The sequence below is a fragment of the Rhagoletis pomonella genome, unplaced genomic scaffold (assembly GCF_013731165.1).
Source record: "Rhagoletis pomonella isolate Grant_MI unplaced genomic scaffold, Rhpom_1.0 Rhpom_scaffold_00001, whole genome shotgun sequence".
NCBI classification, from domain to species: domain Eukaryota; kingdom Metazoa; phylum Arthropoda; class Insecta; order Diptera; family Tephritidae; genus Rhagoletis; species Rhagoletis pomonella.
Genome location: NW_023458555.1, coordinates 96,035,257 through 96,062,316, shown reverse-complemented (window position 1 = coordinate 96,062,316; position 27,060 = coordinate 96,035,257). Strand labels below are relative to the sequence as shown.

General features: G+C 38.0%; 1 protein-coding gene across 8 annotated transcripts in view; it reads left to right on the top strand.

The window, feature by feature from the left end:
* Positions 1 to 27,060, top strand: part of LOC118749016 (thyroid transcription factor 1) — an 897,134-nt gene that overhangs the window by 801,102 nt on the left and 68,972 nt on the right. For 7 of the 8 annotated variants that reach the window (XM_036483847.1, XM_036483844.1, XM_036483820.1 and 4 more), the window contains one exon: positions 10,071 to 10,157. The exons of the other annotated variant lie outside the window; for it this stretch is intronic. In XM_036483847.1, coding sequence (XP_036339740.1) covers positions 10,071 to 10,157 — 87 coding nt within the window. The remainder of the gene's footprint in view (positions 1 to 10,070; positions 10,158 to 27,060) is intronic. 8 annotated transcript variants of the gene reach the window in all.

Below are 27,060 nucleotides of genomic sequence, written 5' to 3'. Positions count from 1 at the left end.
GGGGGAGCCGATTCTTTAAGATAATCTTTTAACTAGATATCAACTAATGCCCTAGTCTCCAAAGGTATAAAATATGTCAGGTTTTCGGGTATTATACACAATTTAGGTTTATTGAAAAAATATATGTACAAACATGAGTTGACTCACCTGAGATGTCGCTGGCTGTCGATCACAAAATAGGAGGAGGCTATACTCAATTGCCGCATTTATAGGGTCCACAGACGGTGGAATTTGGCAACGGGATCGACTAACAGGACTCGTGCCAAAAGGGAGATAAAGTAACGAGTCCTGTCAGCGAGTGGTTGGCAGCGACGTCTCTCGGTGAAGTTTGTATACTAAAACTTAAGCTGCAGGCTTAAACATGCCGCCCGCCTTGCAGGATCGCTGCAATATAATATATTAATTCAATAATTCAATATTCAAAATACATTTCAAAATTACAATTCAAACATAAGTATGTACTTCAACAATTCATCTGTTCATTCTTGGTTTTTGCTTAAATACTAAACTAGTTAGCCTCCTCTTCGCCGTCTTCTTCAGCTCCAGCCATAGGGGGTAGCTCCTGATATCACCCAGCCAAACATAGTATTCTGCGCGGCTGGTCTGGTGGGGGTCGCGGGCATCAGTCCCGGACGCAAGCTTACGGCATATGCATCGGCTCCCAATACCATAGATACCACACTCGCGCGGTAAAAGATTGGGTCGGCTAAGCGCAGATTGTCGAACTCAGCCGCTGCACGCGCGTCGACTGTGCGCTCTGGGGCGGTTCGCCTCAGGCTCGGTAGCACCTTTGCCCGGATCTCCAGTCTCTCATTCCACCCTTTGAGTGTTAAGGAACACTGGTCGCTCCCACCTCTGGGTAATGCGTGCAGCCTCCGCGCTAGGGCTCTTGCGATCGTGCATTGCGGCTGCCCTGGGTCTATGATGGCTCGCACAGAATGAATTCTCCCTCTCGACATCACCTTTAGCATCACCGTAGGTGTGAGGACTGATAAGCCCAGAGCACTTCGAGCTGGTCCATGGATTCGCTCTCGGGCGTCTCTCACACCTCGGCGGCGCGGCGGTTGCGAGTTGCGGCGCGTGTGTCGGCGAGAACGCGGGCGTCTATTTCTGATGGTTCTTGGGGCTCGCTGGACTGCCGACTGGATACCCGACAGAGGTAGTCTGAATACCGGTGGCTCGCTCAATTCAGAAGCGTCTTCGATTACTTGGCGGTCCTCATCACTAGCGTCGATCTCCAAAACCTCTTCGCTTGACTCAGTCAACGCCTGAGCGTGGTATGGACGGCGGTGCTGGATTGGCCGGACGTCGGGAGCATTCGGGTCTTGCGACCCGTCTTCCTGCCGCCGGAAGTTTCCCGCAGGTGGAGGAGACTGTGGTGTCGCTGTTAATACAGATCAAAGTTTCTCTGTGACGAACACTCGCCGGACATGTGTCGCGACGAAAGGCAGTTGCCACAGTAGCGGTGAAGGAGGACAGCTCGAAGTCTCTCCTCAGACTCCATTCGGCGGAACTGACGGCAGAACTGCAAGCGGTGGTTACGCTTGCAGACGGGTCATCGGTACCACCCTAGGGCTACGTTTGAGTTAGCTCGAACCATATTGTAAAATTCTGGAAGTAGAAAAAACGTTAGTTTGTATTCGCTAGAGGGAGTAGTACTAATTTTACGATTGGTCGTGTAATTACGCCACGCATGGTGCATATTTCTACGACTCGCACGCGTTTGTCTTGCCCTAAAAAAACCTTAACAACTCTGCCAAGTCGCCATTCATTCGGGGGTAGGTTATCCTCTTTGATAATCACGAAATCATCGACTTCGATGTTTCGTTGGGGGTGTTGCCACTTGACTCTCTTGTGTAGTTTCTTTAGGTATTCCTCCTTCCATCGCCGACAGAATCCTTGATGAATGGCTTTAATTTTTTGCCATCGGTTGACGATTGACATAGGATTTCCACTTATTTCCGGTTCCGTAATTGCTAGGAACGGGCTGCCTATCAGAAAGTGTCCTGGGGTGAGGGGTTCTGTGGATTCGGGGTTGTCGGAAAGCGGACTAATTGGTCTCGGGTTTAGGCAGGCTTCTACCTTTGCTAGCAAAGTGGAGAACTCCTCCATTGTAAACCGCATGGTATTCGCCACCTTACGGAAGTGGGTTTTAAAGCTCTTCACTCCTGCTTCCCACAGCCCTCCCATATGTGGGGCTCCCGGTGGGATGAAGTGCCAGTCGATCTATTGATGAGCATACGACTGGATGGTTAGGTGGGAGCTTTCGGCTACAAAGTTAAGGAAGTCCTGCCGTAATGCTTTATTAGCTCCTACAAAATTAGTACTATTGTCCGAGTACACCCTCCGAGGACAACCGCGTCTTCCCACAAACCTTGAAAATGCCGCTAGAAAGGTGGAAGCCGATAGATCGCTCGTTGCTTCCAGGTGTATTGCCTTCGTCGCGAAGCACACGAAAACGCAAACATATCCTTTGGTTATAAGACACGCTCTGCTGGTATAGTTTTTTATCTCGAACGGTCCAGTGAAATCCACGCCAGTATTGATGAAGGGCCGGGAAACTTCCGTTTGTTCCGGTGGGAATACTGCCATAAGTTGCTCTCGTGTCCTTTTTCTGTAAATAAGGCAAACTTTACAATTATGGATTACGCTTTTAATTAAATTTTTCATCCGTATTCTCCAAAATCCTGCCCTCAGAAGTCTCAGCATGAGTTGAGTTCCTCCATGCAGGGAAATCAGGTGTGAGAATTTAGACTAAAAGTCGAGAAAATTGGCAATCGTACGGCAAAATCACCGGGTAGCGTTCATTATATGGCAGCTCCGCTAGCGCTAGTCTCCCTCCAACTCTCATGATTCCATTTCTTTCGAGAAATGGATTGAGAGCGTTGAGGGGACTCTTAGCGCCCACTGGCCTGGATGCCTCAAGCGCTTGATATTCATGGGAGTAGCACCGCTTCTGCGCTAAAAGAATCAAGCGCGTTTTGACCTGTCGAATTTCATCGGAAGTCACTTGGGTCGTTTCCCCTCGTGGGATCAATTTGTGTACGGGATGCGTTTTATAATAAAACTGAAAAACTCGTGCTATTACCCGCAGTGCTCGAGAGAAATCCGAAAATCTTTCCAAAACGTCAGGCGGCTGTGTGGCGATTATGTGAACGCGCACGGCTTTTTTTTCTAAATCAGTCTCCATGTACCGCTCATCCATCTTTTTTTCACCATTCCGATGGTTGTTCTTTCAGCCACTTTGGGCCCTGCCCCCAGAGTGTGCTCTTTACCAGTTCTTGGGGTGATGCGCCGCGGCTACCGAGGTCTGCTGGGTTATCATTCGAGTCTACGTTATTCCATCCCCTCACACCAACCAGTTCATCGATTTTCGCGATCCTTTTCGCCACGAAAGTGGTTCAACAACAAGGCGGCTTCCTTAACTACGAGAGCACGATGGTGGAATCGATCCATTTATAGATCACTGGCTGGGCTACGTCAAACTGCGGAAGTAAAGCATTGATTAATTCTGCCAAAAGTAGTGCCCCGCACAACTCTAGTCGCGGTAGAGAGACGGTTTTCATGGGCGCTACCTTCGTTTTACCTACAAGTAAATTTACAAACGGGATATTGTTCAAGTTTCGTTCGCGCACTCTAACGTAAAGGGCTGCCGCATAAGCCTAGATGCATTGAACACCACTCGAACCTTGGTAGTGATGCTGTCCGGTTTGACGACTGCATGATGGGGTAAGTAGTATGTCCCTGATGACGGCTCCCTCACGGTGCTGTCCACTAGCTTCATATGACCGAGCGTGATGTATTCTCGTAATACCCGATGATATTCATCCTTCAGCTCTGGCTTCCTCATCATCGATGCTTCGTTGCGAACAAATTGATACGCTGCACTCATCCGCGAATACCCAAGACTGATATCTGCTGGGAGCTCTTGTCGAAATGGTAATGCTACTACATAACGCCCTTGGTCATGTCTTAAGGCGCTGGCTCAATGCAGGCTTGCTTTTCTTGCTTAGCTTTGAAAACTGTCAAAAGTTATTTGGAATATACTAAAACGTATGAAGGGTGGCCAAATGGCAGCTTTGCTTCACTTGCTTTAAGCGCCCCAAAGCTTCAAATATGCAAATGTTTTATTTGAAAGCGTTTCGTAGGCTTTTGACAAAAAGATATGTTCCCGTTCCAAATCAATTCAATCAAACTACTGCACACTTTTATGTACAAAAATTGTGATACGTAATTTAAAAAGATATATGTATAATATTAGTAATTCAAAGTTGAATAAAAAGTAATCTATGTTTCCATATTTATATTTAACATGTCGCTGGCTTAAAGTGAAAAGTTGCTAAGTCCAATTTTACAAATTTTACAGGAACTTTAAATACAACATTTGGCGTGTTTAAAGCAAAGCAAAACTCCATACAAATCAGAAGGATTCTGTTAAAAATATTCGTATTATTTTGGCCTTATTGCATATTCGGGGCCTCTTTTTGACTTATAAAACTTATCTTTCATTGAATATAAACGAGAAGAAATAACACAAGTACCTTAGTCCTTAATTTCTGTTACTTTCTACGTCAAAATTTGAGGCTTCATAAAATCTAGACTTATCAACTTTTCACACAAAGCTAGCGATATTTATGATGTCAGACTACTGGTAAGTCGTCTCTTGAAAAATCGATTTTTTTTTAGTTTTTTGTTTCTAATAAATGCACATATAGCTTTATATAAATGTATAATTATTATCATTCCTTTGAAATGCAAAAATTAATTCACATTCATTTAAAAATAAAGCCGAAAAGATTGTTGTTTATTTCATTTTTTTAATTTTCTGGATTTTATGCCAAAATTATTCTTAGTGTAAAGAAACAGACCTTGACTTTTTAACTACACAGCTGGTTGCTTTGACAGCGTTCCAAGCCGCCATTTGGCCAGACGAGTTTTTGAAGTTAATCAAAGCAAATTAAAGTAAGCAAGGCGTGCAAAGCAAGCCTGCATTGGGCCAGCGCCTTTAGCGTTGTCTTTGCGAAATTTTGCTCAGAGAACGCTTCTTCAGGAGTAACTTGTTTTTTGTTTGGAACTTGCTCAAGTTCCCAGAACCGGGTTAGCTGAGAGCTGGAAACTTCATTAAAAAACGACATACAGGAACCACTTGTCCTAGTAGTCCGAGGAACAGGGCCTGTCAATACCCAACCAAAAACTGTTTCCTGTGCCAGCAGGGTACCTAACACATTCTTCCTAATTTGTTCCTTCATAGTAGCTGGATACAAGTCCGCACCAATTATCATGTCGATCTGCTGACTTTTGTGAAAATTAGAATCAGCTAATTCTATAGGGGGCAGTAGGCCAAGATCTGCTTGGTGCACTGAAATCTGGGGGAGGTTTCCTGTCAGTTGGGGTAGAATCAGGCCTCTTGCCTCAATTCTAAACTGGGGGTCGGCAGGTAAACCTAAAACAAACTGTGCGAGCTTTCGCACCTTAGCCGATAGTGTGACATTTATTCCACATATATTTGTGTCAGCAGGTCGTGTGGGGAGGTTGATAAGTTTTTGCAGCCCCTATGTCATGAAAGTCCCTTCGGAACCCGAATCAAGAAGAGCCCTAGCTTCGTAGTCCACTCCTAAGTGCCGAATATACACCATAGCCGTACCCAAAATTATGTTACTAGCACTAGCAGCGAAAAGAGCATTTGCATTACCGTTGGGGTAGCAGGTTGCCGAGTTTCTTCGTTTCCTGAAGAAGGTCGCCTCGTTGTTTCCGAAAGGCTGTTTTTACGTGGAGTACGATGCAGTAACGAATGGTGTCGTTGATGACAACTCAAACAAGTAAAAGTACTCTTACAGTTTCTCGCTATGTGTGAATGTGCTAGACAATTCATACACAGGTTATATTTTCTAACTACCTTACAACGATCGTCTACCTGAATCGCTAAAAACTTGGGGCATGATTTCAACGCATGGGACTGGTCTGGCCTGCATGCGGGCTGTGAGAAGTGACTGTGATGGGCCGATAATTTTTTTCCGAACGACAACGCTGGCGCCCGACTTGGTCCTGCCTTAGGCCCTCGTGTGCTTTGGATGTCCGAAACCGCCCCAAGGTCTGATACCTGCTCGAAAGGTAGTTATCCAAATCCTCCCACATCGGAATTCCAGCTTTGTTAACGATTCCCTGCTCCCACAAAGCCAAAGTGTTGTCTGGTAATCTGCTAGAAACTAAAAACACAAATATAGCATCCCATACATTTGCAGGACTGCGATACAATTGTTCACTGTCCGCTGCAAATTTTTAATCTCCGTACCACGCTCAACTCTTACCGTGGGCAAGTTAAATAATGTCTTCAACTGGCTATTGACCATAACTCTTCTCGTAACGATTGCTCAGGTTTTTGCCACGCAATCGCAAACCCATCATTGGTCAACGGGGACTTTTTCACTATATCTTTAGCTTCCCCACGGGTTTTTTGATTGAGGTGGTACAATTTTTCAACTGGAGTTAACCTCGAATTATTTATGTAAATGGCCGTGAATAAATCCCTAAAGGATGGCCACGCCATATAATCACCATAAAAAATATCCGCATCGCATGGAGGAAGGTGAAGGCTTGACCGCGGTGTTGGCTCAGGCTCACGCTTTATGGGGTTAAACGTTGAGGAGCTTGGCTGAGCAAAAGTAAAATTATGGATGGTTTCACCCATCAACGCCGCTCAAGTCAGGTAAGCTGTATAGCAATCCTGGTATTTACATTTGGCCAAACTCATGGCCGCAACACCCGTACTGTCTTCAGACAAATTCCGCGAATATGAAACAAAAGAATCTTTGACTTTTGAGTGATTTGCACCTGGAGTCTGATTAAACCGCTCTTCAAACTCGATTAGTGCATCACAAGCGCGAGAAAAATCACTAGCATTCGCCATTTTTGAGAAAAAAGTTTATTTATTATTGACTTTTATATTTACTCACAATAAATTAATACAGAAAAACGGATTAATTTGTTACGGTGCTTTTTTTTCACTTCTTTGTGCGATGACCAGTCGATGGGGAGTCCAATGAGTGATGCTCGTGAGAATGTATCTTAAAGAGCTTTCTTTGAGATAATTTTTCACCCCAGCTACACTCGTTCGATCGGGCCTTGATATTGGCGCAGCTTCTTCTGTCGGCTAAGCTGATTGGGCTGGAGCTCCTGGTCACTATCTGCTCGCGCTTCTGACTCTGGATACCGGCTGCACACTCACTTAAGCACTTATTTAAAATTTTTATTATTATTATTATAATTATTTTTTTTCACTAAAAAGATGTGATCCCGGTACTTTCGACGCGTACCAGCACACTGCAAATTAAAACAAATCGCGCCCGACTTGAATATACGTGGCGAATCTCAAAGGCCTCCCTTTTCGTGCAGCTTACTGTTTTCGAAACTGTTGTGGTTATTTCTCCCGCGGTGGGCCACTTGGTGGGGGCCTAGTTGTATTTTTGTTGCTCCCGCGGTGGACCACTTGGTGGGGGCCTAGTTGTATTTTTGTTGCTCCCGCGGTGAACCACTTGTGGGGGCCTTGTTGTTTATGTGTTAATACCGCTGGAGCGTTGGAGTGTCGCTATTGCTGCTCTTTTGCTGGAGCGCTTGCTGTGGTCTCACCGCGGTTGTTGCAATGGCGTTTGTGGTCTTGCCTCGATCCTGCGAAAGAGATGTCGATTTAGTATAAAATTATGTAATAATTCTTTTGTTTTCGTTTATCGCTCAGTGCCCTGCTAATGAGGGACTTTCACCGCACTTGCACTGCCCTGCTAATCAGAACTTTCACTTGCAAGCTGATTTTTTGTGCTTATCGCTCAGTGCCCTGCTACTCAGGGACTTTCACCGCACTTTCACTGCCCTGCTAATCAGGACTTTCACTTTTTTAGCAATTTATTGCGGTTTGCGCTTGTTGCTCTGCTTTTCAGGGTCTTTTACCGCACTTTCACTGCCCTGCTAATCAGGGACTTTCACTTTTTTAGCAATTTTGTTGCGGTTTGCGCTTGTTGCCCTGCTTTTTTGGGGTCTTTTACCGCACTTTCACTGCTCTGCTAATCAGGGACTTGCACTTTTTTAGCAATTTGTTGCGGTTTGCGCTTGTTGCCCTGCTTTTTTAGGGTCTTTTACCGCACTTTCACTGCCCTGCTAATCAGGGACTTGCACTTTTTTAGCAATTTGCTCTTATTGCCCTGCGTTTCAGGGACTTTTTCTTCATACTTACACTGCCCTACTAATCAGGGACTTTCACTTATTTAAGCACTTTTTGGTGTCTTTTTAATTTTTATTTGCACCAATATGTATATATATATATATATTTCGTTGGCCGTTGCAGCCGACTAGCGGGATTTTACCGCTTACTGGCTGAGTTCCGCTACTCAGCGAATAGGTGGTCCGCATTTCGAGGGCCTTCTTACACCCATTTTAAGTTATACGGAATTCTCATGAGGCGCCCTTACAGGCAACTTTCAGTTCAATGCAGCAGCTGCCCAGTGTAAAAATGGCCTTTCCACAAATTGCTTGCGAAAGGTGACTCATGTAAATTCCCTATGATTTTCACTCACCTCGATTTATTTCTGCGGGTACACCCTCTTGTCGCTAGTCACCTTAAAAAGGGGACTTACCTCACTCCTAGATTTGGCCGCTGCTCCTCCTTGGGCACCTTTTCCCTTTTTTTGGTTGAATTTTTCGTTTTTTTTTGTTTTTTCCTTGCTCTGTGGCGTAGCTGGCCAAGTTGGTTGTATTTACGTTTTGCAAATGGCCGGCTACATGAAATGTCAAATGCAGCTTCTTTCATGCGGGCTCGTTCACAATGGTGTGTGCTAATAAAACTTTACCAATGGGACTTGCCGAGAGTTGTTAATTTTTGTTAAGTATATTTTGGTTGAAAGAATTATTATTATTACTTTAAAAAAATCGCAAGATTAATGAACGAAAAAAGATTATCTTAAAGATCCGGCTCGAAGGACCATGTTCGAGTGGGGCAATTTAGGGGTCGGGAATCCTCGTGATTCCGGCAACGGGGACCAATGGGGGAGCCGATTCTTTAAGATAATCTTTTAACTAGATATCAACTAATGCCCTAGTCTCCAAAGGTATAAAATATGTCAGGTTTTAGGGTATTATACACAATTTAGGTTTATTGAAAAAATATATGTACAAACATGAGTTGACTCACCTGAGATGTCGCTGGCTGTCGATCACAAAATAGGAGGAGGCTATACTCAATTGCCGCATTTATAGGGTCCACAGACGGTGGAATTTGGCAACGGGTTCGACTAACAGGACTCGTGCCAAAAGGGAGATAAAGTAACGAGTCCTGTCAGCGAGTGGTTGGCAACGACATCTCTCGGTGAAGTTTGTATACTAAAACTTAAGCTGCAGGCTTAAACACCAGCCAAATACTATGAAACCTTATTCTCTTGGTATTCTTGTTATGTAAATACAATGTCGCTCGCATAGTACTTGGCTGGTATTTCAAGACACACACATGTTATTTGCTCGGTTCGTAGTAACAATACTTGATGTCTGTCACAGGTATTATTACGAAGTAATACCGAAGTACTGGTATATCTCGAGAAAGAAAAGTCGAATCACAACAAAGGAAAATAAATTTTAAAGGGAAAGAGTAGTTCTAAATGATCCTTAAGTAGAAACAAGCAAAAAATCCTTTTATCATAATATAACCTCAAATATCACCAAAAATTGTGAATTAGATTTTGACCTCGAATAAGTTTTGACCGAGTTGACTTATCGAAAAAAGACTTTGGACCTTTTTTGTAGAGTGTTCAATTATCTACAAAAATATTTCAGTACCATTACAGTACAACGTTTCGTTCGTTAAATTTAAAAATCAGAAGTAAAAAAAAACAATTTTTTCTGTGTTATTCTTACGGGAAATCGAACAGTCTAAACGAAACTATTGAGCATGGTTCCGAGGGAAGAAAGTATTTTCTGAATAGCCCTAATATACATATTCCATTCACATTAGTGCAGAAAAATATATAAGGAATAGTATGTGTTTAAATAAAATAAAATTACCAAATAATATACCTTTTATAATTTTGCAGGTTAAAATATGGTTTCAAAATCACAGGTATAAATGCAAAAGACAAGCAAAAGAAAAGGCAATGGCAGAACAGAGTCAACAGAATCAGGTAAGTAAATTTTATCTGAAGCATCGGAGGAGAAGCTTGGCCAAACTCTAACTTATGTGTAAGCGCCATTCTATTATTCATTATTATTAAATGTTCCGATCATTTTAAAGCACTTAGGTTTTTTGTTCATTAAGAACTTTATTTGAAAAGTTAGACATTAAAAGGGGCTACTGGTTTAAATAAACAAAACGTTTAAGTTTTGTTGAAATTATTTAATAAAGACAATTGTGTGATTGAAAACAAATAAACCATAAAAAAGTATGAGGGCGCGTTATCACAGAAAATCGAGCGGCGCCGAGCGAAGAAAGGCGGAACAAAGCGAAGCTGCTGGTGTTCACACTGAACGAGCAAAGCGGAGCTTTTCTCATGGACTCTGCTGCAAAGTAGAGCTGTCAAACTATCGATAGTGGGGCCACTCGATAGTTTGCGAGAGTTTAGCTGCACTATCGATACTATCGCTACTATCGAAACTTTTTTATTATATATTAAGCATATTTTTTTTTTTCTATAAATTTCATTACCAAAAAAAAATACAAAGAACATAATCGGCCCTATTATGGTTGTCGAGGACGATGTCGATGTAATTTTGCCATCAAAAAATAGCCCTCGTAAGTCCAACTCTAGCTACGCTTACCACAGGAGGAACTCCTTTCCTCAAAAATACTCGAAAACCATAACAAGGCCGAAGATTATTTTCAAAAACTCAAAACAAATTTTTTTATTTCATCAAGAGACTTAGTTTTAAACTTGTGTAATTATGTATGTGGGGCGTTCCATCCCAAAATGGACGGGGTTCACGATTTGGGCAATATTTAAGTATAGTATTGCAGGTTGCATTGTGCAATAATTTGAGTTATGATATTTTATTTATTTATTTTTTTTTACACCGAAGTTGGGTAAAATGAGGACATTACAAATTTTTTTAATTTTTTTTAGATTTTATTTTTAGTTTGTAGCCCATTAAATTTTAATATAATAAAGTGCAAGTTTTAGGCTACATACTGACGGCTTTCTGCACTTTTTTCTTATAGAAGAAAATGCGCAAAACCGTTATCAAAGAAAATTAAAACAAATTAACGCTAGTTTTGCAATCGCTTAAACCTTGCACTTTATTATACTCAAATTTAATTAGCTACAAAAATAAAAATTTTACATTTGTAATGTTCTCATTTTACCCAACCACGGTGTAAAAAAAAATTCATAACTCAAATTATTTTAGAGTGCACCCCGAAATACTATACTTAAATATTGCGCAACACTCAGAGCTACCCTTGTGATTTTTTAAATTTTTTTTGAGATGGCGTATTTTCAACAACCAGTTTTTTTTACCAAAAATTTGTATGAGAAAAAGTTTTAAAGAAAAAAATTAAACAAATACTGCTTTTCATAGAGAATTTCGATGTGTGTATGTGTGATTTTTTTCAAATTTTTTCCTCGCCCCGTTCTTGAGATATTTGGCAAACTATTAAATCGATTTGTTTTTGTGCTGTAAAGATTTTAAAAATGAATTAATGAAGCTCGAATTTCATATTTATTTGTTATTTATGTTTGTCCTTCAACCCAAAAAATTTGAAACAAATCAAACACATGAAGTGTGAACCCCGTCCATTTTGGTATGGAGTAGGGATGTTGCGAATGTGGAATTGTTTAATAGCTAACATCCGCGGATGCGAATGCGGATGTTAAATATTTTTAAGCAATAATTTTGGCGGTACATTAGGGGATTTAGGTAAATACAAAATGGAAAAGTTATTAATTTTTAATAATATTTTTTTATTTAGTACTTCAAATAAAAAAAATTGGAACATTGTATTAAAGAAAGAGTAATTTTGCTGCCTTTTCGGATTACAGCCTGTTTCCTAACCGGCCGTAAATCAATCCTGCGCCACTAAATAACTACTCGCTCGAGGCGACAAACTTGAAAAACTTGAAACCTGACAAAATTGTAAATTCTTTTCGATTGACGCTGCACCAGTTGAGCGAACTTTCAGTTTTACATCTTTTTTTATTGCGATGCAACAATTCCTTTTTGGGAATTGCATCGGGGCTGCAAATGTCGGATGTATCCTCCTGACTTTCATCTTCACAATCTAGCATCATGGTAAGATCGTTCTTTATCCACTGTTATGCTCCAATTTGGAGCACCAATTCTTTTGGTTGTTTCAGAATTTGGATAATCGGTCTTCTGTTACTGGTTTGAAACATGTGCGCTTATAGCGAGGTTGTAAATAGGTGAATATGGCAACTAAATTGTTATTTTCTAGGAATGAAAATTTCAACGAAAATTCTGTTTTGGAAAGTTGTGGCTGCCAGCAGAATTTATTTAAAATCTTGTTATTTTCTTAAAAAGACACCGCGTTTTTTATAATAATTTAAAGTATGGAATCACGGACGATAAAGGTCTCAGATTTGATTAGTTCCCGGGTGACGGTTAACTGAACTCGGCTTTTCCTAGTTGTAAAAAGTCACAATTAATTACTCACCGCTGTCGGTACCATAAGCCATCAAATCCGTTTTGTTGTTCCATTCCATGCGCTCAATATGTTTTGATATATTTTTTTGAGGCGAATGAACTCAAATCTTCAACATATGTATCGTTAATACTATTTCACATTGTCGCTGAAATGCAAAAAACTACAACTAACTAAATTTTTGCATTGCCTTACACGATGAGGTGACTTATTATTCGAGGAAATGCATCATAATCAATCAAAGAGTTAATTTTGGATTTTTAGTTAGTTACGGCCTTTTGTATTTCAGCGGCAATGTGAGTCAAGCCCTTTCCATACTAAGGAGTGCGCACGAAAAAATTGTAACATTATTTTTTACTTCCTACTTTCGTATTAAGTGTCCGCTAAAAAAAAACAGCACATCATCGTCTTTGGTTTTAATGTCAGATAAAGCCGAAATTTTTTTTTTTTCATTTCCATAGAAGAGTTTGCTAAAAATGGAGACTCAAGCTGAAATTCGAAAAACCATTGTGAAAGTTTTTCAACAAAATCCGAAATGGAGTCACATAAAAATTGCCAAAACCGTTAAAGTCTCTCGTCAAACTGTGAGCCGGGTGTTGAAAAACTTTAATGAGAATCTAAGTGTCAACAGAAAGGTGGATTCTGGTAGGAAATATGGATCAGGCGACCTACACAGAGCTAAATGTATCCAGCACATTTGTGGAAAAAATCCAAATATTTCGGGTAGAAAAATCGCTCAAAAATGCGGTTGCTCTGAATCGTTTGTCCGAAAAGTGAAAAGGGGCGCTGGCCTTAAATCGTACAAAGTTCAGAAAGTCCCAGATCGGAATGCTGCGTAGAACGTTGACGCAATTAGTAGAACAAAAAAATTGCAGGCAAACTTTGCAAAAAAAATTCCAGTGTTGCATTATGGACGACGAGACTTATGTATTGGCGGACTTTTCGCAACTTCCAGCCAACGATTTTTACGTAGCGGATCTGCGGGTAAATGTTCCAGAAGGCTACAGAACCCAAAAAAAATCAAGTTCCCCAAGAAATTTCTCGTATGGCAGGCCATATGCAGCTGCGGTAAAAGAAGCCAGCCATACGTAACTTCTGGGTCAATCAACACGGATATTTATATAGGTGAATGCTTGCAAAAGAGGTTAAAACCATTTGTATTGCAGCACAATGTATCCAACTTCTTTTGGCCTGAACTGGCATCATGCCACTATTCAAAAAGAGCCAAGGAGTGGTACACCAACAATAATATAAATATTGTACCTAGAGAGGCTAATCCGCCCAACTGCCCAGAGCTGAGACCAGTGGAACGCTATTGGGCTCTAATTAAGCGGAAACTGAAGGCGACGAAATATGTATCGAAGGACATAAGGGAATTCAAAATTAAGTGGACTGCAGCGTCTAAAACCATTCCTGAAAGCACCATACAGGCCTTGATGGAGGGAATTCCTGAAAAGTTCAAAATTTCCTTATAAACAAAAAACTTTAATTTTTTCCTTTTTTGTGAAAGAAACTATATGAAATGAAGTACAATAAAAAAAAAAAATTTGCATAATTTGGATTCACGGCTTACATAGTATTTTAATTTTTCTATGTTACAGTTTTTTCATGCGCACTCCTTATAATAACGATATATTACATGCCAAGTTCCCCTCCTCAATAGATATAAAACTCACCTTGAATTAATTCGTATTTAATATGTGAACTTGTCCCTCGACTTATTTACATATCATTTCATCTTTATTTCGATGCGTGCTAATTTTGACAATTTACACAAAATTAAAATAAATGTTTTTGTTTTCGAGCTGAAAGACTAATAAAAGGAAACACGGAAGTAAAGAATAATAAGTTGTATGAGAAAAAAATAATTACACATTTCTAAGAAAAAGTAGAAAAAAAGAGCGATGCCAGTTTTTTCAACAGACAACTAATATTCGATAGTTACATAATTCTTACCTAATTAAAGGTAATCTTTTAACGCGCATGTAGTCGACTCTCTTTATAGCCAGGCGTTGAACATTTCCGCTGGAAATACCTACTATTATCTTACTCTTTGACTTTAAATTACGAAAGAAGGTCGTAGGGGACAGTCTTAACGTAGCATCTCCACAGGCGAAAAAATGTTGGCTAAAATTTTTTGTTTGCCAGATATACGTTTTATCAGTGCACTTGCACAATATTCGCATTCGCAAAAGCCCCGCATTGATTATTGCGAATGCGAAAACGAAAACGAATGCGAATGTTAAAATTTATGCGGAAGTTCCGCTGTTGCGAATGCGACTATAATAAACTTGGATTGATATGAAAAGTAATATATGTGGGTATATGAATAACGACCGCTTAAAATTGATCTGAAATTTGTACTTTCGCTGTAGACATTTTAGGTACACTAGTATCGCCCAGTTGTCGAAATTCGACATCTTTTCATACACTTTTAAATTTTGCTTATCACCAATATTGACCCCTTTATGCTAATGACGATTTTGAAGTCCACCACCAAAATTTATAGCGAAATTATAGGAAAACTTAAAATCAAATATCTTAGTAGCTTTCGAAATTATATCGAGAAAGGAACCTCAATTTTAATTAACACAAAATATGTATATGTATGTATAGATGAGATGCCTAATGGTTCCTCACTGACTATTATGTTAAACAAATACCAATCCAGACTGTAAATACTTTTTTCGATTATATTGGCCTGAGAGCCCCTTGGAATGTTAAAACTAAATTGCCAACATCTGCATAAACTCCTTATTATTTTCATCAGAATCGGTGGAGGTTAAGTACCTCGAAGGTGTAAAACAAAATATAATATTTCCTTCTCCAGCGGGGGTATTACACTGGTTTTTGTGAATATTGGGCCTAAAGCCCAATATTTTTGCATCACATGATTGGGCTACCGAATTGCACCAAATGTTATGTTGCTATTATGTGTTTTAAAGATGAATAAAATCTGACCATACATTTTAAGGATAGCTCTCAATTAGAGATGGGTAAGGAATATCGGCACCCACGGTACTGATTCAAGATGGGCGGTATCGGGAAGGTGTGTACAAATTTAACGGGATCAAGATCCTTTCACGACATTCCGATAGAATATGCACTTTTTATGTTTTATTGAGACGAAAACGAACAGCAAGGCAAAACAAAATAATTGGCGGATGCCAAATCTTTCATAAAATTAATAACAAAAACATATGAACTTTTTAAGAGAGGGATTTCGTGGCCCACGGGCCCGCGGTACAATTATGAAAAGCGTGGGAGTGAGCGGGTTCGGAAGTTTAAAATTAAATTTCGGGATGAGCGGGATCGGGACTTAATATTTAGTCCCATGGCCATCTCTACTCTCAATCCCTGCGCCACCTAACGGAAGACAAACACACTGATGCTTTGAAAAATCTTTATATAAAATAACAATCATACAATGTGATTTAGAAATCTGGTTCCCAATTGAATGATTTTTGGCATTTTAAATGTATATAGATGTAGGTGTATCAAATTCCATTACCTTATATATCATAAGTGGCTCCAGATATAAGCGATATGGAAATTGCATTCTGTATGCGAGGTGCCGCATCCCCCTTTCGAATACACACCACTTTTCGCCATAAGTTCGGTAATGATACATATGCAGCTGTGTCAAATTTCAGAACGATAGCATAGGCGGTTACACAGATAAGCGAAATGCGGAGTTCAGCTTGTATGGGCGGTGCCTCGCCTCCTTTTTCAATATCTACCGCTTTTCGCCTTAAGCACGTTATTGATAGCGTAAAGAGCTGGGTCAAATCTCAAGGCGTTAGCATAAGCGGTTTCAGAGGGAAACAATATGGGAATGTCAGTTTGTATGGGAGTTGCCACGCCCCTTTTCCAAAATCTACTAGTTTTCGCCGTAAGTACAGTATTGGTAGTATATGTGGCTGTGTTAAATTTCAGGATGCTAGTATTAGCGGTTCCAGAGATAAGCGATATGAGAATTTCAGTTTGTATGGGCGGTTCCACGCCCCCTTTTCCAAAATCTAGCAATTTTCGTCGTAAGTACAGTATTGGTAGCATATGTGGCTGTCTCAAATTTCAGGACGTTAGCATAAGCGGTTCCAGAGATAAGCGATATGAGAACTGCAGGTTGTATGGGAGGTGCCACGCCCGTTTTTAAAAAATCTACCACTTTTCGCCGTAAGTACGGCATTGATAGCATATGCGGCTGTGTCGAATTTCAGGAAGTTAGCATAAGCGGTTCCAGAGATAAGCGATATGAGAGTTTCAGTTTGTGTGGGAAAGTGCCATGCCCCTTTTCCATTATTCACCACTTTTCGTCGTAAGTACGGCATTGATAGCATGTGTTTCTGTGTAAAATTTCAGTACGTTGGCATAAGTGGTTCCAGAGAAAAGCGATATGAGAATTTCAGTTTGTAAGGGAGGTGCCACGCCCCCTTTTCCAAAATCTACCACTTTTCAACGTAAGTACGGCATTGATAGCATATGTGGCTGTGTCGAATTTCAGGACGTTAGCATTAGCAGTTTCAGATATAAGCGATATAAGATTTCAGTTTGTATGGGGCGGTGTCACGCCTTCTTTTCCAAAATCGACCACTTTTCGCCGTAAGTACGGTATTGATAGGAAATGTGGCTGTGTCAAATTTCAGGACGTTAGCATAAGCGTTTCCAGAGATAAGCGATATGGGATTTTCAGTTTGTATAGGCGGTGCCACGCCCCCCTTTTTAAAAATCTACCATATTTCCCCATAAGTATGGTATTGACAACGTATGTTGCTGTGTTAAATTTCAGGACGGTAGCATAGACGTTTCCAGAGAAAACCGGTAGGAGAATTTCAGTTTGTATGGGAGGCGACACGCCCCCTTTTCCAAAATGTATGACTTTTCGCCGTAAGTAGGGTATTTACAATCTATGCATCTGTGCTAAGTTTAAGTTCCCCAGCATAGTTAGTTTTAGAGATATAGTGGTTTTCACATTTTAGTCTATATCAGATGCCACGCCCTCTACGTATCGGGATTGACATTTCTGGATTAGAGGAAGTTATATCCTTGAAATCGGTGTATGTTTCATTGAAATCGAGCGAACGGTGCCTTCAAAAAAGGGATTGCAAAATTTTCTTATGGCGTATTTATATATAGATGTTATGTAGTTTGACTATTGTCAATTAAATCTAGTGATTTGTATTGCATGCGCTCCACGTTTTTCGTTTTCAATCCCATAAATTGTTTATAATGACTTTTACTAAAATTTCAAAATCAAAGGTTATCAAAACAAATTCTATGGGACTGAGAAATATTGTTTTCTATATTTCAGTCCATTTATAAAAGCGTGGTATATTAACAAGTTTATTATTTTATTTTTTGTAACATAACATAAAATAATCAATGTTTCAAAAGCGAAAAATATTTGACAAATTTAAGGCTGGATTTGTTGTATGAGGGGATCAGTGCAATAGTTATAACTATTAAACATCAAATTGCATATTTTAAAAATTACAATAGCCATTCGTTTTTGCCAAGATTTAGGGCTGTTTTCCAAAATAAACTATAAATATAAATTGACATTTTGACGCAAAACTATAGACAATATATTGTTTTATTCTCAAAATACTTACCCGTATAATAAATTTATTAGCCACAAAATTGTCACTGCTTGGAAAATGCTCAAAACTAAGAGTGGTAACTTTTCAATACTATCGATAGTGTTAAAAAGTCAATATCGATAGTGCCATCAATAGTTTGACAGCTCCATGGCAAAGGCTTTCTGTGTGAATGTACCCTAAGTACGGGCGAAACCGAACTTTTGGTTTTGTTTCTCTAATTCTATTACCTTGTTTATACCTATGAAAAAACCGCATTAACAAAAAATAGATTTGATTCGACACATATTTCTTTCAAACGTTTATTCCTCAGTCTTTATAGCGCACTCGATAAAACCGTATTGATATGTAAACAAGCTCCATTAGTTTTATTCGACATTTATTTAATCATAAATTAGCGCGGTGAACCGAAATGGAAGCGAAGAGTAATCCAAATTTATTATAATAATACATATAATTAAAAACGGGCCGTATAAAGAAAAAATAGTCAATTTCGATTTCGCGTTAAATGAATTATTCGTTTATACGGGTTTGCTAGCCGATGTGAGAAATAAAAACCGATCTGAAAACTAATTCGAGTCAATACACTTTATATTTCACTCCCAAATCATCGGCTTTAGAACAAATTGTATATTTAAAATATATATATTTTAACAAAATTTTGAACTTCAATAGTTGGAGTTTTTGCCCTAGTTAGTATTACCCATAATTTTATAATTTTTCTGGAATTAACTTCCGAGTGAATTTCAACCCCTGCTTCTTTGAATTCAAAGCGGACTTGACTCAAATTCACTCGGAAGTGAATTCCAGAACCTGCCAGATAGAGTTATTTTCAAGCGGCGGTGATTTAGTGGTTAGCAGTGTAATTCCAGCCCAGTTCAAGTGTTCCAAAACATAACACACACTGTAACTACTAATTAAATATGAGTTTATAGTAATACTTAGTAGCTCCTTAAACGTTCCAACATTAATCGGGATTCCGTAGGATAAAACTACTAACATTACGCCAAAATTATCAGTAAATCCCCGTAATTTTTTTGTTTAATTGCGAAATAGTCACATTTCGAGATAATTGGACTTTGCACAAGCAATAGTTGATGATTAGTATATGTACCTAAATACGTTCAAAATGACATGCACAGAGTTTTACAATTATATTAAGGAAAAGACAGAAGTTTTGAAACAAGTTCACAGCAACGAATAATATGACTGATATTTTAATGTTATCTTGTACTTAAGTTTCTTTCTTTCATAAAACCTAGAGTACTTATAAGTACAGTGCCGTGCAAATTTATTGGCTCGGAGGCTCTTTCATCAGATCACAATTTCTAATCAGATCTTTTAGAAAAATTTTGAAAATGTAGCTTTTGAGCCAATTAATAAAGTGCAAGTCTGAAGTTGCCAGCAACTTTCGTTGATTTTTAGCATTTATTGTTTTTGCTGACAGTGCCTTCCATATAAAAAGAATTATCGAACATAGTGTGTATAGAAGAAACTTTCAGTAAAAACAACACCAAAAATCAACTAAAATTTAATTTTTATAAAAAGTCTGATTAGAATATTGCAAATTTGTATGCAAATTTATTGAATTTTCCCGAGATTAGCACAAAGTTTAACAATTTTATTTTTATGCTTTTTTCATATATTTAGTATAAACTGTATTTTTATAAAGAATAAAAAAGGGTTCATGCATTGTGAAAAATTCTCTGTGCTTTAGTTGTGATAAGTTGTTTTGTTTTGTTGGCGTACGTTGTAATGATCTCATGATCTCATGTTTTTATGTTTTTATTTTTGCCTGTCAAAAGAAAATTTTACTACATCCTTTCGCACGTCGAAATGAAAGAGAAGCGAGCGAGAGGCCCTCCCTAAAGTGTCCCGGTTTGGCAACAGAGATATCTGGCAGCCCTATCTTTAATACTACTTTTATATGTAAAGTAACAAACACCCGGCGTGCTTCGCGACGCCTCGTGAGTAATTTTGCAAAGTTAAGGAGAAACCGTATTGAAACTCAAATGGGAAAACCTCTTCTGGGGAAGAATTTTGCTTTTTTAGTATCCATAATTCATCTGGCCGGGATTGTAGCCCTAGTACATATGTATGTATATACATATAATGTGTTGTAATCGATTTGTAATAATCAGTGAACAGATTTTATGGAAATTGTTTTTATTTTCTGCTAAAGAGATAAAGTATATTCGATTAAGAATTTCCACGATTTAGGTTTCCCTAATTCCATATATGCCCATTTAATTTTGCCTTTTTTTTTGCATTTTTTAAGATATTTGCCTTTTTTTGCCTATTGTAGCGAGGAAAAAGCCCTTATTGCTGATAATATAAAAGTTTCAAACGTTCCATATTTAAATTGGGCGCCACTCACGATTGAGAAAATACAAAGGTTGCGCCGAGCTCGGCCCGCTATTCCTCTCTTAACGAATTTGACAGAATCGTTGTTTGCATGACGTCACACTTGTGCAACTTGCAACATTTTTTCTTCTTCTTCCATTCTTGCTCGCGTTTTGGCATTTCTCTCTCACAATTGCACCAGTGTGACGTCACACAAAAGTTATTCTCAAACATCTTCTCTGATCGGCGCAATCTTATATTCTATCATTCTTGGGCGCCACTTGTATCAACTTACGTCGAGCGCACGTTTAATACATTGAAGGTTGTGTTAGGAAAGAATGTTACTCATACGCCATGTACAACTGAAAATATCAGGAAAACTTATCCATAGAATAAAAAGTCAACTCGATTTTCGGAATCAGAGAGCAGTTCCATATAGGCATTGGATTTGTAGTGGCGTCCGTTAAAAATTTTTTGTACACCAGTGTTATTTTTCAGTTTTTGTCTTTTTAGTGCCTTCTTTTGCCTTTTTTGCTGTTACTAGTGCCTTTTCCTGCCTATATCGCTATTTTATTTTGCCTTTTCCAGCCTATTTCGTTACTTTATTTTGCCTTGTTTATAGGTTTTTAGGTCCTAAAAATGCGTTCCCTGGTAATAATAATAAAAGTTAAGATCTATCTTCACAAATCAGTGCTGTATCATTATCAGTATCATTGCCAAACAGCATCGATCAGTGATACCAATTCGCACACATCCGTAGTATGTCCTCCGGTACTTTCAGCAAAATGAAGTTCATTGAAACCAAGATGACTTATTTTACGATTGATCAATTAGCAATTATTGCCAAATTATATAATTCTGGATAATTCCGTACCAACTCTATTAATTTTCTCTCCATATCAAACAAAACATGCAATAGAATACCGTCAGCTCGGCAGTGAATTACACAAACAAATCTTTGCCGAGTTAACTACACTCTAAAAAATTTTGTATAATGTTGTCTCTTAATGTATGCAATTCGCACAGCGTGTTAATCAATTTAAATACTGCTTTTTAACTTTTACTTACCATATGCGTGGCGTAGAACAAATTTGAAATTTGTGTGTTGAATTTTAAACACTTACAGGTCTAGTCTGCGCTGGTAACATAAATTTTGTAACCGGTAATTAAAGTGTCTGTCAATTTTTAAACCTTTTTCGCATTCTGTGCTCTCTTGTAGACGGTAAATTTGGTGACCATCTTATAATCTGGTAACAAAATATTGCCCCGTGAAATATGCAATACAGGAATTTCCACAAATCTTCATAGCTGAATTGCTGAATATTTTCACTGCATTACCAGCGTACCTAGCATCGCGGTGACAAGAAGTGGTAACATTTTTTGGTAATAAAATGTTCCGGTCACAAAATCTTCGGTGACGTGCAGAATAGACCTGTTAAGGTCAAATTAAGAGTCCGTTGTTAATATACCACACAAATATTTGCGCAAAACCAATTAGTGCAAATTAGAAGCGAATAAGAATTCGCAAAAATCTTATGTGTACCAATTTGTATTTGCGCAAATATTTGTGTGGTGTATTTCGCGCATTAACTACAGATTTTCAGTACAACACTGTGAATTAGACCATTAGGGTCGTTTATTTAACTATTTTAAAGTATAGTTAAATGTGTTGGTGTTGGTTATCACGATGGATGCTAAACTGATATCATTCGACATAAAAAATCTATAGCCATCAATACCCATAACGGAAACAATAGATATCCTATTCAAAATACTGACAGAAAAAAACAGGAAACAGAGAAATCACAAATGGGCTTGGTATGGGCAACCCCACCTCGGCGATTCTTATGGAGGTATTCATGCAGAATTTGGAAGAAAGGTACATGGAGTGTCTTACGTCACAACTAGAAGTGACGTTCTACGCCAGATACGTTGATGACATCATATGTGTTATAACAAAGAAAAATGAAGAACTGACATTGGAATACCTCAACAAAGAGCACAGCAACATAAAGTTCACAATGGAACAAAAAATGGAAGGAAAGCTAAATTACTTATATCTGACGATCAAAACAAATAAAAACACCAATATGAAATTTTTAGGAAGCCCACAGCCACAGATACAATAATACATAATACTTCGAAAAACCCTCATCAGCATAAAAAAGCCACCTTTAGACAAATTGTCAATAGAATGGACCAAATACCACCAACAAAAGAAGGATACAAAAACGAACTGAACGCAATATATTCCATAGCGGCTAATAACGGATACAAGAGAGATCCGGTAGAGGAAATCCGAAGGGAGCACAAAAACAGAAAGCCAAACAAAGAAAAAAACAATTACACAAATTGTGCGGTATTAGCCTATACTGGAATGTCAATGTGTTCCAGAAACACAACCTTCGCACATCATTCAGAACAAATAACAACGTAGGACAGATACTACGGAACACCGCAAATCAAGAAGACCCATTGGATAAACAAGGAGTGTATAAACTAACTTGCAAATGCCAGCATAGTTATATAGGTCAAACAGGACGGAAAATAAAAACAAGATTTCGCGAACATATAAGGGACTATAACAAAAAGACACAGAAACCGAGTGCAATACCAGAATCATATTTTGCTAACCACATGTTTAACAACAAATGTGTCACCAACGCAAATAAGAAAGTCAGCGAAGCTACTGCATATACAACATAAAGGCCAACGACTAAACCTACTAGAAAATATGGAAATATACAAACTTAAAACCTTCGACGGCAAAATAATAAACGAACAAACAAATACCGCATCGGATGTAATATTCGAACCCTTAAAATTAATTTACAAGAAAAAGAAAAATAACAACAAAACAACAGGCATGGACACTCCGAACCACGATCCAGAAAATAAAGGTCGCGCCATTCGCGGACCGCTAACCCTCTCTTCGTCGATTTGACAGCATCGCTAATCGCTGACGTCATAAAATACTTTTGTTTACATTCCCTGTTGCCAACTTCATGCTTTTCGCATTAAATTTAGTGGGTATTCAAAACGCGAAAATTTTTGTTTGGTGCTTCGCGCGTTTTTTGTGGTTTTGTTTTTAGTTTGAAGACATCAAATTAGAAAATCTTAAAAAAATGGAAGCAAAATTTATAGCAATCGTAAGTGTGGTAAGCAACTTTACAAAAATTTAAACAAAATCATGGCACAGTGACAATCATAAGCGACAACAAAATATGTGGCAGCACCTTCAATCATGCCAGAAGAAATCAACCGTCGTGCAAGAAACATTGATTTTTATTAATTTGAATCGGCATCCTTACAATAAAATTATGTATGCATATAAAGTCTATTAAATACACCAATAAAAATATGGTGCTTTTTCAAATTCAAAACAGGGCAATACTTCCTTTTGTCCAATGCTTCCTCTTTTTCTTGTCGAGTTCGTCTTGCTCTCTCATTCTGGTATTTATTGACGTCACGGCCAGTTGCTCTCAGCTCGATTGGCGCAATCTTGTATTCTATCAATTTTGACTCCAAACACACCACAAAGTGCCACCAGGAAAAAATCACCGACTTTTACTTACCTGCAGGCAAAAACTATACAGAGACATTTCTAATAATTAATCATCGCCGAAAATCACATTACCTAAGATAAATGAACATAAATTAAGGACAAAAACTCGAACCAGACAGAACTAAAAATGACACTGAAGATGGCACAATGCCGAAACCGGTTTGTCTGCAAACCAAACTTGACAAGAGATGACGGAAATTCGTTCCAAAATAAATTTTAGTTAAAATTAACTAAAAATGTCTATAGAATTTTCTTAGTGTTCACAATTTACACATAAAGTGTTTAAAATGTGCTCTAAAAATTTTTTGTTTAAATTAGCGCATATTAAGAGAGGTTACCAGTTTCCTCTCCTACTGTGTGCAAATTTTGACGCCGTGTTAATAAAATTAAATACTGTGTGTTTACTTTTACATACCAAATTTGTTGCGTAGAGCAAAACATACATATAAAATGTACTTAATTTTTTATTATTAGTACGGAATGTATTTTTACGTTAAAACGTTTGGAATTTTAAACATTTCATGTGTATGTTTTAAACATCTCATTTTCAAAAATCCAGTCGTAAGCATCTTAATATAATAAATAAATACTTCTGAACAAATTGCGCAACGAACACTGAAGCAGCACTGACGGTAAAAAACGCCACTGTGCCGGACGGTCTGAACAACTCTCTCTAGGACTGGCACAACGATATTATATTTTTCACTGACACTGATAGGCACGGCACTGATATGTGTAGATAGACTTTTATTGTAAAAATCACCTATATAATTGATTTGGGGTCGATAAATAAACGCAGATCCAATTCCGATTGCAGGCATAATTTCTATTCGCCCGCCGCTACTATTCTCCAATTACGAGCCATTGCCCTTGCGGCTCTGGGTTGTCTTAACAAATTTCTTTTAGCTTTAAGCATGTTTAAACACTTCGCACTGTTCTGTTATTTTAAAGATTTTTTAATTTGGAACTAAATTCCACTTTGTAAGCCAAAAAACTCAGCCTTTAACTCACTCGCTAATTTATCAACTTCACGAAAACAATTTGCCGAATTCAATATGTACACCATTGATTTGCTGTTGTTTGTGCATGCCACTACCAGTGTTGCCACATTAAAAAAAATACCAAATTCCTCAAAAACAAATGAAAAATCTTCAAAATCCGTACAAATTACGCAAATTTTTCTTATTACAGATATGAGTACTTGTACAGGTACTTAGTGTAAAAATTAATTACATTCTCCAATTCAATTAGTACATTTGTTTTTAATTGTAGTTAAAACAAAGTATCACCGCTATTTTTATGCCTTGGTTTGTATGTAATATTGCTGCAACTATATCAGTGCTTAATCTGGTCCTCAAGTCAGGCCTACACATTTTTAAACTACTAAATATACGTTCTACTGAAGAATTAGAAAAGGGCTATATTAGTAATGCAGATATAATTTTTTAAATTGGGAAACTTATATGAACCTGAAGAATATTTTAATTCAAAAACTTTTTCCTATAATTTTGAATTTTTAGCAACAAATGCACATGTGCTTAAGAGCGAAAAACACCACAGAAGCGGCTTGATAAACCCAGCGAAATATTCCTTTGCTTAAAACTATTAATGTTGTGTATGGGACAGAGACCGGCTTTGAGTACTAATAAAATTAGTGTACTTATTCATGATCCATAACAATTAGTGGAAATGAGTACTTACACTAATTCAAAAAATGACTAAGAGTAATTTCCACCAAAACAAGAACACACTCAAAATATACTAACTCTTATTTGTGGCGGCAATTTTTGCCTCTATCGAGTATAGTCTACCCCATGATAAAAATATAGTAAGGTAGAACCGCTGAGAGTCACTTTTAAAATTCTTGATGTTTCCAAACAATTTAATTTTTAAATTTACTCACAAACTCACACACATTTTCATTTTCAATCTCAAGCAACAACAATTTCGAACAATTTCATTTTTTTATTTTCACTTTTATATGATTTTAAAATGTTGGCAAACTTCTAAACAAAATCATGGCCGACAAATTGAGAGAACGGTTCTACCTTGCTATATTTTTATCATGGTCCACCCAGCTGGATTTTACTCATTTGGTCGAGTGTGAGGCTGAAAATTATTTGAATGAGTTCTGCTTTGTGCTACATCAGTGTTGGCATTTTTGGTACTACGCAGTACTTTTTAGTACAATTTTGTGATGAATACTATAAATATATACGTAGCCCTGGAAATTCACTGTGGGATTTTTTTTTATCTTTTTGTCTTCGCCTTCTCGTTTTTTCCTCTGTAAGTTTTGAAAAAAGGTTTTAAAATAACCATTATTACTTAGCAAAAGGTGTGCTATCAATCTCACATTCCTAGGCAAGTTTTGAAAGAATAACCGTATGATATGACTGATAGTCGGAGACTGAGTGAAAAACTAAAAACGCAATTTTATTATATCTGGCACATGGTTGCGCGAATATATTGATATTTGTATTTAAAATTTACTATCGGGCGGTGTTATATGTATAATTAGCTACACATTTATAAACAAAATATTAATTATTAATAATTTTTGTTATTTTATGGCCTTATAACAATTATATTCAACAATTTTTATTGAGCTCGACGCCGTTTTTTTAATGAAAACTTATCATGAAAAAGCAACAATAATTTGAAAAAATATATAAATATTTTTCTAATTTTTTAATAATTGTTATAAGGCCATTAAATAACAAAAATAATTAACTTAAGGACGAGCACACCTAAAACAGTTAAACATTCTAATAATAGAAATATTAACAAAGAACCAACAAAACCAGCAACCAACATGATCAAGTGAATTGCAGCGGAATAGCTGCGCTTGATTGTAGTTGGCTTAACAAGTGAAATAGTGGAAATAAGCAACAAGAATTAACAAGGCGAACTTAGCACAGTGCGTAGGC